We start from the raw sequence: 16,096 nt of genomic DNA on the forward strand, positions 1-16,096 counted from the left end.
AGCTTATTAAGGAAAATTATTGTTCTTCTAATTAACTCACAAGATGGTCTGTCTTCTATAATGACAAAGCACTTACAGTCTAGAAGTACTGTAATAGTTCCCTGGAGTTAAACTGCCTCATTGATGCTTTATGATTTAATCAATTGTTCATAGAGGGGTTGGTAAAATTGACTGTGTCACCTCTGTAGCTGCTGTTTCCAGGTTTAGAACTTGAGTAACATTTTACAAGGTTTGACTCTCAAAAAAGCATACTACAAACAACAATCAGATTACTCTGATTTGGCACAGAAATAGTGCTGGGGACTAAAAAAGGAATTTAGAGGTCAAATATTTACCATGACATCTGGCGGACATGAGGCTTGTTGTATCCACCTAACGCTGCCAGTCTGTTCTCATAAATAAATAAAATGAGTATATTTATCAAAGCAAGTGTCATACTGCTATTTATTGAGTTCCACTGACATGGTGCAGAAAGAATCAGAGGCTCAGTTTTTGTTATGCATTCCAGTAGAATCACATTCATGCCTGATAAAGTAACAGCTCAACACAGAAACAGCAGAAAACATCATCTGGCGGCCTTTCATATACGTGCAGCATGAGTATGGATTTTTACTGTTTTAAAGCTTGTGTCACAGGTTTTCTTTCATAACATCAGAGAAAACAAAATAATTTGCATGTTCTGAGAGTCTGGAAAGAAATAAAAAGAAGTCCTCAAATCTGGAAAACAGAGGGTTTGGATGGCTTTCACAAACCAGCTTACAAACACTCTTTCATTTAGTAAAAAAAAACAAAAGAAACAAAAACATGTGGATCAGAGTTGTAAAAATGGTGCTTTTGGATTACCTATGCAAAACTGTAAGGCAGGCACCTTCTAGATGCATCTTTGCAGGTGACAAAAAGAATCACCGATGCACGAGTTGCTACAAATATGACCACATGCAACTAATAGTAACCTGCAGTCATGTGGTGCATAAATATGCATCCATAGTAAACCAGTAGGAGAAGCTACAGGCATTAAAAAGAATAAAGAAATTAAATCTGTGACTGTAGCTCCTCTCGCAGTGCATGGAGTGAAGACTGCAGGCAGGCCAACTGTCCTATAAGAAAATGATAAAATTGAACATGTGCTTACACGTTTGCCATTTTGACATCATTTTGTCACAAAAAATGTACAAAATCTGAGTGCAATAAGAACCCTTCAATAAGGCCCAGGTGATGCTCATGGCATCACCTCAACTTTTTAAAGCCTCCTGCACATACTGCATACTTAGTCTCTGATTTCCGTATAGTAATATATTCAAATCTACAGCAGAGAGAGCACAGTTTTTGTACCTGTAACTGCTTCTCCTCCTCATGATTTCAGGGTCTATTACACACAGGCACCACTTCAGCATTTCCGTCAAAACTTATCAACACAATTATATGACACAGATTTTATGAGTTTCGTTAACCCATTCCTGCTGAAGGTAACACTAAAAGTTGCCATGTTGGTACAGTTTGTTTTGTTTTGTGGTTTAAATCATCTCAGTTTCTTGAGCTTACAAGAGTGCGAAATTGCACCAAAGCAGGCATTAAAGGGAGATGCATTTCTCTTTTAAAGAAATACTTCAATCTTTCTCGGTGATTATAAAATTAAAGATGTATTGTAAGGATGATACCCCCATCTCATTATCACCTGCATGTAAAATATATATATTGCATCAAGTTAAACTGCATGCTAATATTCTGCCCACTGATGCTAAAATGATTTCATTCCCCAGGTAATGAAAATCTAAATTCACAATGCTTCTGAGAAAACACTTCAAAAAAGTAAGGTAGAATAATGCATCTCTTGACAAAAGGCAACAAAAGCTACAGAGTTGCGCCTTTTTTCCTGAGAGCAAAGGGGCTCTGATCAAGGATCATTGGTCAGGTCAAAGTACTACTGTGACTTAAGAGGCAACCTGGCCTCAGATCAGCACCCCTCTTTAAGGATACACTGTGAATAGAGAATTGTAGCTGGTTCCTTGTTAATTAAACCTGTGGCCCCTTTGGTCAACAAGCCTCATATGGAAAAGAAAAGAAAAACACACAAATTATACGATAAAACATGCAACACTTTTTCTGGTTCTTTTAAAACAAGCAAAATGTACCGTAAGACAAGCAAAACCACTGGTTATTCATTCAGGAATAGTTCTTTGCATCTCCTCTCCTTTGCTACAGAGTACCTGATGCATGGTCAGTCGTCATTTTTTTCACAGTTTGAACAAGAAACAATGAAGCCCAAAACTCTGTTTGACTGAATTATAATGCATTGGCTGGGAATAAGTAGTAATGCCCTTCATAACAGCTACTCACCAGTTTGTACAGAAGTCCAAATAATTTAACAACTCTTCTGAAGCACAACTGTGAAGCGAAAACTGCTGCCAATGATATAAATGATGGTGGAACACGGTCTGCTGATGGTTCTTTAAAACATATTGAAAGATGTCAGACCCACAAGGAGAGAAATACACATTTCATTTAAAAAAAACTGAGCTCAGCCATGGTGGCAGTCTTAAGGTTTTTCCTATTTTACACTGTTGTGATCCTTTTTTGAGTCACAGTATGGGTGCAAAATGGTTTCACCACAAAGAGCTTCACCACAAAAAAGTATTTGAGTCAAATTTTTCATTCAAAATATTTTAACCCTAATTTGCTTGCTTTTAACTCCAGGTCTGACGGGAAGTTGGGAGCTGCAGGTACAAAACGTGGTCATCTTCAGCCAAAATATGTTGCCGATAAAAAAGAAACCCTGCCTACAAAGAGGCATGAAAAACAAGTGAGTGGGCGACAAAAAACAGAGAGGTATAAGATGCACGGCATGCAGTTGTGATGAGTATTTGTTGTTGTCGCTTTAAGAGAGGTTTCTCAATCCAGTGCCTCTCTCTTTTATCTCCTCCTGCTGAACCGTGTTTACTTCTGCTCCTCGATTTCTCGTTTGACCTCCGCTACATAATGGTGATCCTTCCCATGAGCCACCTCCATGATGGCAACCGCCTGTAGACAGGGAAGAAAGTATGGATTTTAAAATCATCTTAGGACAACACATGCGTATACTTTTCCATGCATAAATATGTGAACTTACCTTCTTTAGAGCTCTGACTCCTTGTTTCTTCTTCTCCAGCCCCAAATAAAGACGTCCCAGTTTCAGATACATAGACGCCACGTTCAGAGAGTAGGCTGGGTAGTGAACACTGTGGAGAATGTAATTTCTACATTAAGCTAAGCAGTGAATATGAGAGGAAACAAGATCTCGTCTATAATTAATGTTACAGTGGGTTTTGTTGTAATGCTACAAAAGCTAAAACATATCAAGCTGGGAGAGTACAACAAAATAGGAATACAAATACACAATATGCTGATTGTACCACAGAGGAAACATATGTTCACTGTGAGTGAACTAAAGGAACATAATGTATTATGTTGTCTATGTATTACAGGTGTGACCAAGAACATTTCATAGGACAAGGAGGCATAAATCAATTAATGATATTATTTTGAGCTGCAAATTACAGTTAAAGCAAATGATTAAAAAACAAAGATAGGAAATTAAAATCCTCATTTGTACAAGAACTTTGTCTTGACAAACTCTGGTCTGGAGAAAATCTCATTACAAAACTGTTGACTTTTTCTACAGAGCTTTATAATCTGCCTCCGGCCTCTGATTGTCTGACAGAAGTGCTGCTGATAGACTTCTCTCACAATGGCTCTATTGTAACTGCATTACTGCCCCCCTGCAGATCCCTCACTGATCAATTTACCTGTATGGTTGAATGATCTTCTCTCCATAGCTCATGGCTCCGTCCCAGTCCTGCATGTAGAGACAGACACCCATGGCCTGATACATCATGTGCAGCATGTACACGTTGGTGTCTGCAAATATAGCTCCCATCTTCTCCTGGCTGAGCTCACACATCTCCAGCAGCTCACTGGGAGGTGCCAGAGAGTCAAGGAGTAATGACACAAACAAGGTGGAGAAAGATTAAGAGGATGGAAAGTAAAAGGCTGTCCTTGATAAAGACAGAACAAATACTGACAGACTGAGAAGGAAATACTTTGTACCTAAGAGAGTGAAAAAGAAATGTGGTAGGAAAAGAAATACAGCTATAAACAGAGGAAAAGGATATTCTTGTAGTGTTTGGCTCTCCTGAACTCCTCAATGACATTCTTGGCGTAACGGACCATGGATTGGATTTCCTCTGGCTCCGGTGGAGAACTCAGCTTTCTGATCTCCATTTTCGCTTTGTCCTAGAAAGAGGTGCATAGGTATGAAACAGGAAACACACAGCAACACACCACAAATTCAGTGAAACATTGGTTTCAACAGTTCAACATTTGTTGGCACAGTGAGGACATGAATGAGACAAGAACCTGCAGTATTCCTCCAACAGACAGCAGAGACAGATGCATTTGAGACAGTTTCTAATTAATTCCTCACATCAACAATTTTGAAAGGTTACCTGCGCTCTATATATTGAAATAGAAAATGCATTTCCTGCGGAGCATGCCTGTGGATGCTTAAAGCTGAAATCAGTTTATAACCATGGCTCAAAATGTAGAAATATATAGCTGAAAATGCAGAAATATATTACAAATAGCCAGAAATATCTAAAAAACAGGCATAAATGAAAGATGAACTGCTTTAAAATGAAGAAGCTGTGAGTTGAACTGGAAGAGTGTTAAAGGAAGAAGTTGACGTAAACTGAATGTTTAAAATGAGGCATAAAATGTATAAAAACTGAGAGGCATAAATGTCCTTCGAGAGTGTAACATTTCGACATTTGAATGATTTCTGTAGCTGAAAGTATGCAGAAGTTGCAGTTGACAAAAAAAGGACAGGAGAAGTACTACTAGTATTAATAATAGTTGTCATGTAAGTAAAGGAAATAGCAGTACATCTATCACCACAAGGAGTAGTATTAGTATAAGAAGCAGTTATAGCAGTAGCAGTAGTGATTGCAATAGTAGTAGTAGAAGTAGGTGTATTAATAGTAGTAATTGTTCCAGTACATAACAACTAGTATTAGCAGTAATAATAGTAGTAACAGTGGTCGTAGTAGTAGTAGTAGTAGTAGTAATCGCAGTAACAGGAGTAGAATTAGTGTTTGTAGAACTAATCTAGTACTAATAGTAGTAGCAGTAATTGTAGTAGAAGTATATTTAAACAAAATTATTTCATATATATAAACTTACGAAATCTTAAATTCTTACAAACAACTTTGCTGAAACAGATTCCCGTTTATTTTTAAAAAATGACTACGTATTCAAAGAATCAAAGTTATTAACATAGACTAGATAGTGAATGAAATCTAGTTTGGCTTATCTCATGGCAAAGCAAAAATTTTACAAACATAAACTGGAAAACACACAAAGGTATGCATCTTGATAGAATATAAACTTGCTTTGCAGTTGAGGTACAAACAGATTTTCACCTTATTCACTCAAGCACACAAATCAGGAGGGAGAAGTTCGAAAACATCAATAGTAACTACAGAGCTTAACCTAACTGCCTGTCACTATTCTGAAGCTGGTGTGTCCGTGCACTCCCCGACATTCACACCACTCATCCGGGAGCATGCAGAGGGGCTTTTGTACAGATTAAAGGAACATAATGAGGGAACAGTACCTTAGACTTGGTGGTGCACTCAGTGCACTGGCATGTGAAGAAGTAGGAATCTAACAACCTCTCTCTCCTGTCCTCTGTTGGATAGAGCAGGTCTATGTAGCTGTTAAAGATCTACGGAGAGAAAAAGTGATAGATAAAGAGCGATGAGAAGAAAATCATGCATCTACCAATATGAAGACTGTAATAAGCTTCTGTATTTCTTCATGATTACATATGGTCTCAAAAATGGTTGTCGGAGAGAAGCGTCTTTGTTGCTATATGAGTCCAATTTTCACTCACCTCGTCTCCAGGGTTTATCTCTTGAACAGCTCTGACCTCGGCCACTGTGCCTTTATAGGTCACTATGACATTAGGACTACAGCTGTGATTCATCAGTGCTACACTAGAAGGAGAAGAAGCAAAGACAGTGAAAAAAATGACTGTGAAATCAGAGAATTGAAATAAAAGCGTTACATTAAACAGCTTTATGATGTTGGGATTATATTAATTAATTCATATCTATTATCCTCTTTTAAAGGTCTACTTTTCGTATTATTATTTTATTGAATTTTAACATTTTTTTCCATTAGTTCTGATTCACATATCTTCCTATCTGGTTTATTCTTCATCTTAATCATTATTTTATATGTTTTTGTTTTTATTTTTAATGGATTTGATTTGCTTTAATCGTCAGTTGGCGGCTTTGCTCCACACTGTGGAATGAAATGTGCTATACAAATAAACTTTTGCTTGCTTGCTTACATGATGGATTATGTATGTCCTACACTGAATGTAAACTGAAATGATAACTTCTCTGTTGTATGCCTCCACCAACCAGTTGCAGTTTACAACCATGTCTGTTCAGACTCATATAATATATATATGCAGTGAAGACTGTGACTGTATTTAATAAAAGATATGCATGCATTCACAAGCATGGGACGGACAACCCCAAACTATAATGCCTCCTGCCATGGCTGTTGATGGTACAGTGGCATAAAAAAGTGAGAAAAACTAAAACAATTAGGTCAATCAGAAGCTGCTTAGCTTTACAGAGACTGACACTGAAAAACAATGAGAGCAGTAAAGGGAGGGTACTGAGTCCACATCCAAGGAGCCAGAAAGAGGGGAAAGGGAGGAACTGCAAGAAATGATGACCTCACTATATCTGTGACATGATGGCATGTACCGTCCTTTCGTTCTTCATCAGTAGAGTGAAATACGCTGATAAATAGACAGGCTGTTGAACAATGATGACATGTTGATGTGGACTACTTACTCAGGAAAAACAGCTGATCCCAGATGGGAGAGCTCCTCATCCTCTATGGTGAAACCATTACAGTTAACCTGAAGACACAGAGAGAGGAGGAGAGACAGACGGGAAGACACAAACAAGCAGGTGGAGACAGAAAACAGCAGGGTGAGTAATATGATGATACAACTTACATCAGCCTCTACTCACATGCGCTGTAACCCCCCCCGCTGAGGAAGGGATATCCGGTAGTAGGGATGAAATGTAACTGTGATATATGAAGCCAAAGAGGCTGTTGGTGCAGCTTGGACAGAAGCAGCACTGACGGACCGATCAAATTAAAGATCCAACCGCTGTAGAGCTAAACTGATAGGATCCATCTCCTGGCATCACCTCAACATGTGCTTCTGCGTGTATTTTCTAAAGTGAAGGCTGATTTAAGAGGAGGGAGATAAAATGATGTGTGAACACAAGCATTAAGCATGTGTGAGTATTTAAACGCACTGTATTTGCACACTGTGTGTCTACATCTTATGTGTATGTTGGAATCCAGCAAGTTCATCCACAGACCAAGAGAGGTCAACACCTGTCCATGGGTCAGCAAAAACCTCTGATGCTCTCCTAACCAATCACACGTCAGTAACAAAACACACCCAACCCAAATCCTGGATCCTTCAAGGAACTGAAAGCTTGTTCAAAGGTCGACTCCATCCGTGTTCTTTTCTGGGTTTATCAAATGGCAACGCCCAACACCCGCCAGTAAAGACACACTGACGTTTAATATAATAATGCATTTATACTGTATACTTCAACTAATATTAACTGTGTAAAAGCCAATTAGTCTTCCAAATGTTTTTTGGTCGCTAACTACTTCTGCATACTTTCAGCTGCAGAAATCTGTTCAAATATCAAAATGTTCAGCTCTTTACAGACATTTCTGCTTACATTCAACTTTTTTCGACCTTCTCCTTTTTAAATGATTTAGTTTTGTAGTGTTGTGGTGTTTTCCAGTTTTACCTGTGCAAATAGCTCAGTGAGGGCCTGTTTGTCAGGAAGGTCACTGATGTGTCTGGAGTAGAAGTGGTGCAGCGCTGCTATGTCTGCCTGGTTCATTTCATCCTTCTCGCTGTCCATCTTATCTAAATCTGTAAAAGGTAATGAAAGACGGACAGAGAAGAATAAGAAAATAAAGAGAGACAGCTGCCTTATTGGATCATTAGCTGGATCTAAAACTTTAAGTATACTTAAAAGCGACAGTTCAACCCCAAATTAAATATGTATATGTTTTTCCTCTCACCTGTAGTGCTTTCAATAAATCTACATAGTTTTGGTGTGAGTTGTGGAGTGTTGGCGATATCAGCCGCAAAGATGTCTGCCTTTTCTTGCATATAAGCTCAAAACACCAAATAAATACATTTGAAAAACTCAACAGCAAAGTCTCTTTCCAAAAATCATGGTGCAGTTACTTAAGATAATCCAGAGACTTTGTTGAGAACAGATTAATGTAGGAACTACCTTCTTTGGACCAAACCACACCCACCAGTGGCAGTAGGAAGTGTGAATCTACTCATGGGGGGTCATTCTCCTGAGAGCACAAGATGTAAACATTAATGGTGTCCTCCTCATCTGAGCTGTAACATTAGCTAGCTCAGTGAACCAGGAGTAGATGCATGCTTCCCTCTGCACAGTGATACAGTTGGCAGGTTTAGTTGGTAAGAAAGAAACTATTTCTTACATGAAACTGCTCACAACAAGGTCTGTGGATTATCTTCAATAACTGGGTCATGTTTCTGTATAGAGACATCACTGCTGAGTTCAACAAATTAATTTTTTTGGCACTTTGAGCACCACAAGCCGAGTGTCATCTAGTTTAATTATGTTGGAGAGAAAGAAGACATCTCTACAGCCGATATCTCCAACACTCTGCAACTCATACCAAAACAATCTAGACTGCTAAACAGTACTACAGATAAGAGAAAAATGTGTATTGTGTTTTGGAGACAGTGCTTCCAACAGTGACACACAGGTATTTGATTAAGACAAGGGACTAAAAAAAAAAAGTTTAATATTATGTGGTTATTGCTCCATAGAGGAACCACTGTGCCTTGGTGGGTATAGAATGTCCGACTGCTTTAAGCCATGTGTCATTGTCAGTCTCACACACACACACACACACACACACACACACACACACACACACACACACACACACGCACACACACACACACACACAGTCTGGTGGTAGCTGGCAGCAGCTGGCCAATGATTTGCTTTGTGTGCATGACAGACAGGTGTGAAGGTTAATTCTGTGACAATCCTCTGATGACACATCTGAGCCCGCGACAACACTGCAGACTAAATGATAATACCAAATGGAGCAGAGAAAACAGTTTGTGGGCACTTGAAACAGTCGTGTTTTGTGTGTTGGACAAATACTTTTATCAACTTCGTGTATGATGATGCCGTGAATCTTAATTTCCTCTCTTGCACTTACAAGACTACTGACATAAAGTATTTAGAGTACATATGTTAACATGTTAAAGCTTCTCAATACAACTACACTGTATCAGAGAAGAAGGTTTAGTGCCTTGCCCAGGGGCACAGTGGCAATGGTTTTTTAAAGGAGGGTAGAGAACATGAAATTACAGCACCCAGAATCCTGGGATTTAACTCCCAGAGCTCTGCAGATTTTCAGTGAATAAAAGGAGACAGAACCAGGACTGGAGGCTAAAGCAGAGGCTATTAATAGATACACAGCTACAACTGTAGAGACACAGAAAAATCACACACCATGTAACTAAAAGTGAACCGAAATGTAACTAAACACACACGCTCATGGATTTACACACACACAATGCACACAGAGACACACACAGAGACACACACAGAGACACACACAGAGACATCTACTTACGGGATTCAAACTCTCTGAGCAGCAGCAGCCTTTCTGAAGGAGTGCGCTCTGTTGTGACTCTCTGCAACATGAGTCAAAAGAAAGCATAATCGTAAAAATACAAAATAACCTTATTTTCCTTTCTCCATGTTTGCTTTATCATAGCAAATGGTTTTGCTAAAGACTTTATGGGCCAATTAAGACACAATAACAACACAGCAGCTGCTGAGCACAAATGGCCTCAGGAACTGTGGTGTTCAATGGCAGCAACACTAAAGTTTAAACACAGAGGTAAAATAACAACCCAACAAGGCTATGTCCACATTTTAAGAGTAGTGTAACTCAAATATGTTAACAGTGAACAAAGCTGATGTCACCTTTCTGAACTGCAATACTTGAACACACATGACAGCCATGATGCTCCTATGAAACAACTCATGCAAAAGTATACAAATGAAGCTGAGATTAGGGAAGTCACCCCACTGCTGCTCCAGCAGCTCACAGCGAGTTTAATGCATGAAATATCTTCTATCTTATGATATTTACTTATTATCAGGCCCATCCCTTATATTATATGACTTTTAATCTTCTTTAAAGTTTGTTTTAACCCTCTGAAACCTGGAATGACATAAATATTTCTATACCTTTGTAACCTGAGCAGGTTTACATTTCTTTAGATAAAATGAAAAAGTTGGCAACTTGGCCAGAAATGTCCCACAAATAACCTAAGAGAGAGAGAGAGAGAGAGAGAGAGAGAGAGGGAAACAGCCCCTAAAGATGTCCACTGTGAAAAAGATATATGTTGCGGTCGTGGATAGTTGTAGTTCCATTTATTTCGTATAAGATCTTAGATTGTAGATAGCTTTACACACTTTTAACACACATTTACAGTTCTTGCTCTCACCTTTGTTCTGCTTTTGTTTTCAGTGCTGTAAGCATTACTACCCAAAGATTAACAGCTCAAGATGTGCTTTCTTACATTTCTATGCATCTCATGTCTTCACAGCACTGATTATTAACTTGCTTTTTTGCTTGTGGTTCCTGTTAAACGCCCCTGTATCAATGTTGCTACCAATAATAAAAAATACTCTCTGAATTTTAAAACACATCTTCCCCTCCTTCTTATTACTTTACCTGCTTCATGATGATTCGAGCCACCAGCCTGACAGTCTCTGATGGACACCAGTTTTCCCCATAGGCGCACATAGCTACACACTCTGGCTTATGCATCGGCCAATCGCCTCTCTGCACAAACACACACAGAAGAAGAAGACAGAAATAACAGTTAGTAACGTTCCATTATTACAAAAAGTAATCCCATTCAACAGATGAAAAACATGAGAAACAAAAAGCAATTATGTGTGAGAAAAGAGAAAATTAAATTAACACAATGGATGATTTTATTGCCATAAAACAAATCATCCATAACTTATTAGTCGAGGCAGTTGTAGCCCAGTGTGTCGCTCTGTTTCTCTCTCTCTTACACAAAAGAAAACTCCTCAGTGTGTTTTGTGCCATGAAACTAAAAGTAGACAGAGGCAGAGGGAGGACAGACCGAATCGTCATAGCAACAGCAGCGTGACCATGAGCTCTCGCTGTCTCTTGCTGTCTGCATGGAGCTCTGCTGGAGCGGTTCTCAATGTGTGGTCCAAGGTCCAAAGTGAGAAATAAGTTTTTCTTTTGATTGACTCTACGTTGGTACCAGTGATGCTGAATGTTCATTCTTTGGTACCACGTGTGTGACTTTGAGTCCATTGTGTACATCTATACAAGAAATTATTAAATTTCTGTCAGCAACAAAGAAATGACTTTGTCTCTGCCTTTTTCTTGTTTCTCTTCATCCTTCTATTTGGCAACTAACAGCAGAAATAAAACCAAAACAAATTAAGAGATATTTGTAGGACCACTTTTCTTAATTTAAAAATATCTATTTGCACCTGGATGAGAATAGTCACACGGCAGTTATTCGGCTATTTACACCCATCCATACGACACGTTTTTATTGATCTCACTGCGTGCTGTTATCGGCTCGTACTTATCACGTTAACGCTTCGAGGTCGGAAGTGTTTAGGGTTAGGGCAAAGAGGACGTGGTTAGAGCTAGTACTAGCCAACCTTGTGTATTCTCTGAGATTAAAGTGGTAATTTATGAGAAAAAACTCACAATTGTACTGCCAGAAAGTCAAGTGACACAGTACAAAGAGCAACACAGTCCAAAGATTTATTAAGATCTGGTGGAAGTACAGGACTTTCACACAGAAGACTCGACTCAACATTTGGCTTGTTACAGTATTTTCAGACTTAGCTGACTTACCATTTTCATTTTTCGGGATGTATAAAGCTGCTGAATGCACACTATGCACATACATTTTAGCAGAATAGCTTATTAGATCCATTTGTGTTCATGTAATATTTTGATGTTGCTGGGACACCCGGGAGTATACACCCGGGGTGTAAATAGCAGTGTTGGCTACAGACACTTGGGAGTCTAATAGCATCTGCCTTAGATTAGTTTAGGATCAGATTTTTTGGTTAACCATGGAAACTGGCACACAAAAAGCACCTTCCACAAAGATGCAAAAGGAAAAAGAGACATTCTTACCTGACAGTCAATGTTGCAGTAGTACGCCTGCTTACATTTGCCACACTTAAAAAGGTCTTCTCTCCTGTAATGACATAAAAACACAAAGTGTTACTCCACAAAAGCTGTGAAATAACTGTGCACCTTCATCTGCGGGACATCTTTTAATGACACAAATTACAGTTGGTGCATGTGGGGTTAAATTAAACCTTTATACTGACATAGATCTTACCCCATGAGACTTGATACGTTCGCTGTTAAAGGTATACAATGCCGGGATTATTGGGTATTGCTTGTAAACACACTCTTCGGCGACGGCAAAAGCCAACCACAGATTCACTCTCATTTTTTTGGCCGCTTGATGTTCTACCTCACTACATTTGTGTGTTTTTGGCACTGTGTCCATGATTTCTGTAGCTTTCTCTTGGATGCGTGCTGCTTACAGGCTTACAGGTTGGCACCTGGTCACTACTTTTTTTTAATTAAGTTTTGACCTCCCCTGCAAGCTGTCCCCAGAAACGTCCCAAGCACAGCAAATTAAGAAGAAAACGCAAAAATACAGGCAGAGGGAAGAGTCTCTGCATTTAAATACATCGCCACACACGTGTAATGGGTCATAAGTGATGACTGAGAGCGATTACTTCTGAATATGTCTATACATTGTTTTTTAAGGAAAATCCTTTAATAGTAAACCTTTTAACTGATGGTGAATGAGACAGTCCTGCATGTTTGTTTTAGTCCTATTACAAAAGGTGAGATGCACAGATGCACAACACATAAACTGTTGGCTCCACCAACAGAATCAGTTACAAAAACTTAATTATTTATAGGCGCTCCATTAACAGTACAATTAGACTTTTTAATGTAACTCACAGACATTTCAACAGACATTTCCAGTCTATTTTTACACAAGTAATTAAAGATAAAGCGTCATAAAGCATCTCTGACTATATGTGCAAATTTACACACACCTCCACCCCCCAGTGCACACATGCACCCCTGGCCTTCTCATTCATTGCTTGGCTCCTCCTCTCTTGGGACACATGGACAACTAAATTTAGCACCCTAACCTTTTACTGCTCTACAAACCTCGATGGCAGCTTGAGTGGGACACATGAGTGACTGAGAGTGTGAATGTTCATTTAACTCTACAAAGTCTACTAAGAGTGTCATCAGGTCTCAACAGGACAAGCAGTTAAGAGGGCTGAACCTTGAATGTGCAGTTTAATCTTTCTTCATGTTTTTGACACAGTTTGCCTACACACACCTACACATGTGAATACTCTATGAATGGTGTAGGCTGCAATTTCTAACCACTCCACATCCTACACTATTACTGGAGCAGGAAACTACAATGGGGTGGGAATCACCAGAGGCCCAAAGATATGATATTTATACAATACACTGGTACTTCATTGCGATTTTCGTGATATGCTGAGTACTGTGATAACATATATTGCAATCTATGACCCTTATATACAACTATAAATGAAGAAGTGGTCAACATTTGTTTTATTTAATAAGATAACATTTTGCACTTCAATCATTTTTTTTACAGCAAAATATAGCTAGTGAACTGAAAAAGCAATTGATTATATTGTTCTAGTGGGCTAACAAAAGTTTAATTTGTATTTGCCACATTATTAAGTTATACAATAAATTTGAAATAAAAAAAAGATACTTGGCATCAACGTGTCGATAAAAATATCCTCACACTATGCTGTGCAAACTATCAACACATGACTTAAATTCATGCTCACCAAACCTAAAAATAACAAAAAAACACCACACTTTAATATCACAAAGTGAAGGTCTTTTTTAAACTGCTTGGCTTTTAGGTACATAAAAGCATGTTTGGGATACGTAGGGATAAACAGAGGCTGCTGTTTGAGGAGCAGAGCACCCTCATTTGTAATGGTGCAGGCAGAAATGTCACACAATGAAATGAGAAAAAAGGCTGAAAATCAATGAAGTGCTCCTTTAAGTGATCATACTACCTCTGGTAGCCAATTTAAGACTATGTGCTGGCATATTAACCCTTTGAAACCTGAGCAAACTGGTTCAATTTCTTCCAAAAAAGATGTAAAGAAGGCAAATTTGTAAAAAGTTACAAGAAAATTACCTGGAAATAAGCAAAAAAAAAAAAAAAGAAAAAAGAAAAAAGAAAGAAAAGTTACAAGCAAGAAAATGAAAAACTTCTTTTGGTGTAATATTCTTGTCACCTTTATCTATTTTCTTGAATTTTGTGGGACATGCCAAGTTGGTCATTACCCCCCTCCCCCCATGTGTATTCAAAGAAATCAAAACAGTTTGCTCGTGTTTCAAAGTATTGAACAGATGGCGAAAGGTGTTTGAACGCAACACATGAAAACTGATGTTGATCCAGGTTTCACGGGACTCATTAAGACTACAGTAAATATTTTACATGTTGGCTTTAAAACTACCACTGAGGATGTTGCAGGTGAATAATGGCATCTATTTCAGTGTCTCCTGCACTCTGCAGTGCTACAAACAAATGCTGCAGTGTCAGTCAGGTGAGCTGCCACACCGCACTGACCCATTTAAGTCTGCACGAGCTCGGTAGGTGTCCAGAGGTTCACGAGCTAACCTAGCTAGGTAAGCAGGTTAGCCAGCGCTCAACTGGACACATCGCTCACTCTGTTTCTGTTCTATGAAGGGCTAAAAAAATAAACACCAGCCTGGGGTTAATGTCTCAGAAGTCTTTTATGAGCTTTTTTTCAGAGGTGAGATGTTACCTGGTGAAGCAGTGCTCACAGTGCGCTCCCCTCTCATTCACTGTCAACACGTACGAGTAGGCAGGGCACGCGAACACCAGCTCCCCCACCGCGAAGTGCCTCACCGCCCGCAGGCCTCTGCCCTGGCCCGGGCTCAGGAACCGCTCCGTCCCCTCTATACCTTCGTTCTTCATGGTTTGGTCTGTTCACGGTTCTTCCGTCAGATACCACCGACAAACACCACCGCCACCTGAGTGTGCTGACAGCTCTGATCTGCTGCCTGAGCCCCGTCTTCTTCCCCGGTCCCCTGTGAGTGTCCGGTACGGCTCTCATCGCCCCCTGCTGGAGAGGCGACAACACGGCGGGCTGTATGACGTTGGTTGTTGTACGCGGTGAAATGTAAGAAGTTGATTTTACTTTAAAAAAAATCTAGGAAACTGATTGCTTTCAAAAAAAAAATGCAGTAAATAGAATTATTAATCTTAATTTATGCTTACTCTATATCTATTTAGTTATATTTACTTACTTTTGTAAAGATGTTGCGAATTAGAAAACACATAATTAACCCTTTAAAACTTGAGCTTCCTTTCCTTCAAAAACATGGAATTTAAGCAAAGAAATGACCCAAAAATTCGCAAGAAATTAGTGAAAGGTAAAACAAATTACCTGAGAATAAGTAAAAGAAAAGAAAAAATAAATAAATGAAAATAAAAATAAATTTAAAAAAGAGTAAAAAAAAAAAAAAGAGGACATGACCTGGGGATAGGGCATAAAAATATAATAATTCTGTAACCTAATTTCAAATATGTAACTATGGTAATTATAAATATAATTTTCCCCTCACTTTTCCCCTTTTCTCCAGACACTTCTAATTTTCTAAATCTAATTATTTGTGCATCTCACTATAGATCTGTATTCTGCCACCTGCATACTTGTCGGCCATATTTGTAACAACATGGTAAGAAAACTGAACTCACACATAACCAAACTTCATCATTGACAAAATTCTC

The 16,096-nt window shown here is 38.8% G+C and overlaps 1 protein-coding gene across 1 annotated transcript; it reads right to left on the minus strand.

Annotated features, from left to right (window-relative positions):
- Positions 1–425: 425 nt before the first annotated feature.
- On the minus strand, positions 426–15,412 carry smyd2a (SET and MYND domain containing 2a). The gene is made up of 12 exons (XM_042497249.2): positions 15,108–15,412; positions 12,373–12,436; positions 10,906–11,016; positions 9,793–9,853; positions 7,896–8,023; positions 6,906–6,973; positions 5,927–6,029; positions 5,648–5,758; positions 4,149–4,269; positions 3,783–3,957; positions 3,107–3,215; positions 426–3,018 (listed from the first exon to the last, which is right to left on the minus strand). Exons 1-12 carry the CDS (start codon positions 15,278–15,280, stop codon positions 2,935–2,937), a joined length of 1,308 nt encoding a protein of 435 aa, XP_042353183.2. The 5' UTR covers positions 15,281–15,412; the 3' UTR covers positions 426–2,934.
- Positions 15,413–16,096: the final 684 nt, after the last annotated feature.

Source organism: Plectropomus leopardus, chromosome 1 (genome assembly GCF_026936395.1).
Source record: "Plectropomus leopardus strain MGB_pleo_1.0 chromosome 1, ASM2693639v1, whole genome shotgun sequence".
In the NCBI taxonomy this organism is placed as follows: domain Eukaryota; kingdom Metazoa; phylum Chordata; class Actinopteri; order Perciformes; family Serranidae; genus Plectropomus; species Plectropomus leopardus.

What these genes read in the sequence shown, in the direction of transcription:
- smyd2a (XM_042497249.2), bottom strand. Translation starts at nt 15,280, where the DNA reads ATGAAGAACGAAGGTATAGAGGGGACGGAGCGGTTCCTGAGCCCGGGC. An exon ending in TGTGAGCACTGCTTCACCAG is followed by an intron (nt 12,437 to 15,107) that starts GTAACATCTCAC and finishes ATGTCATTACAG; the next exon opens with GAGAGAAGACCTTTTTAAGT. An exon ending in AGATAAACCCTGGAGACGAG is followed by an intron (nt 5,759 to 5,926) that starts GTGAGTGAAAAT and finishes TTCTCTCCGTAG; the next exon opens with ATCTTTAACAGCTACATAGA.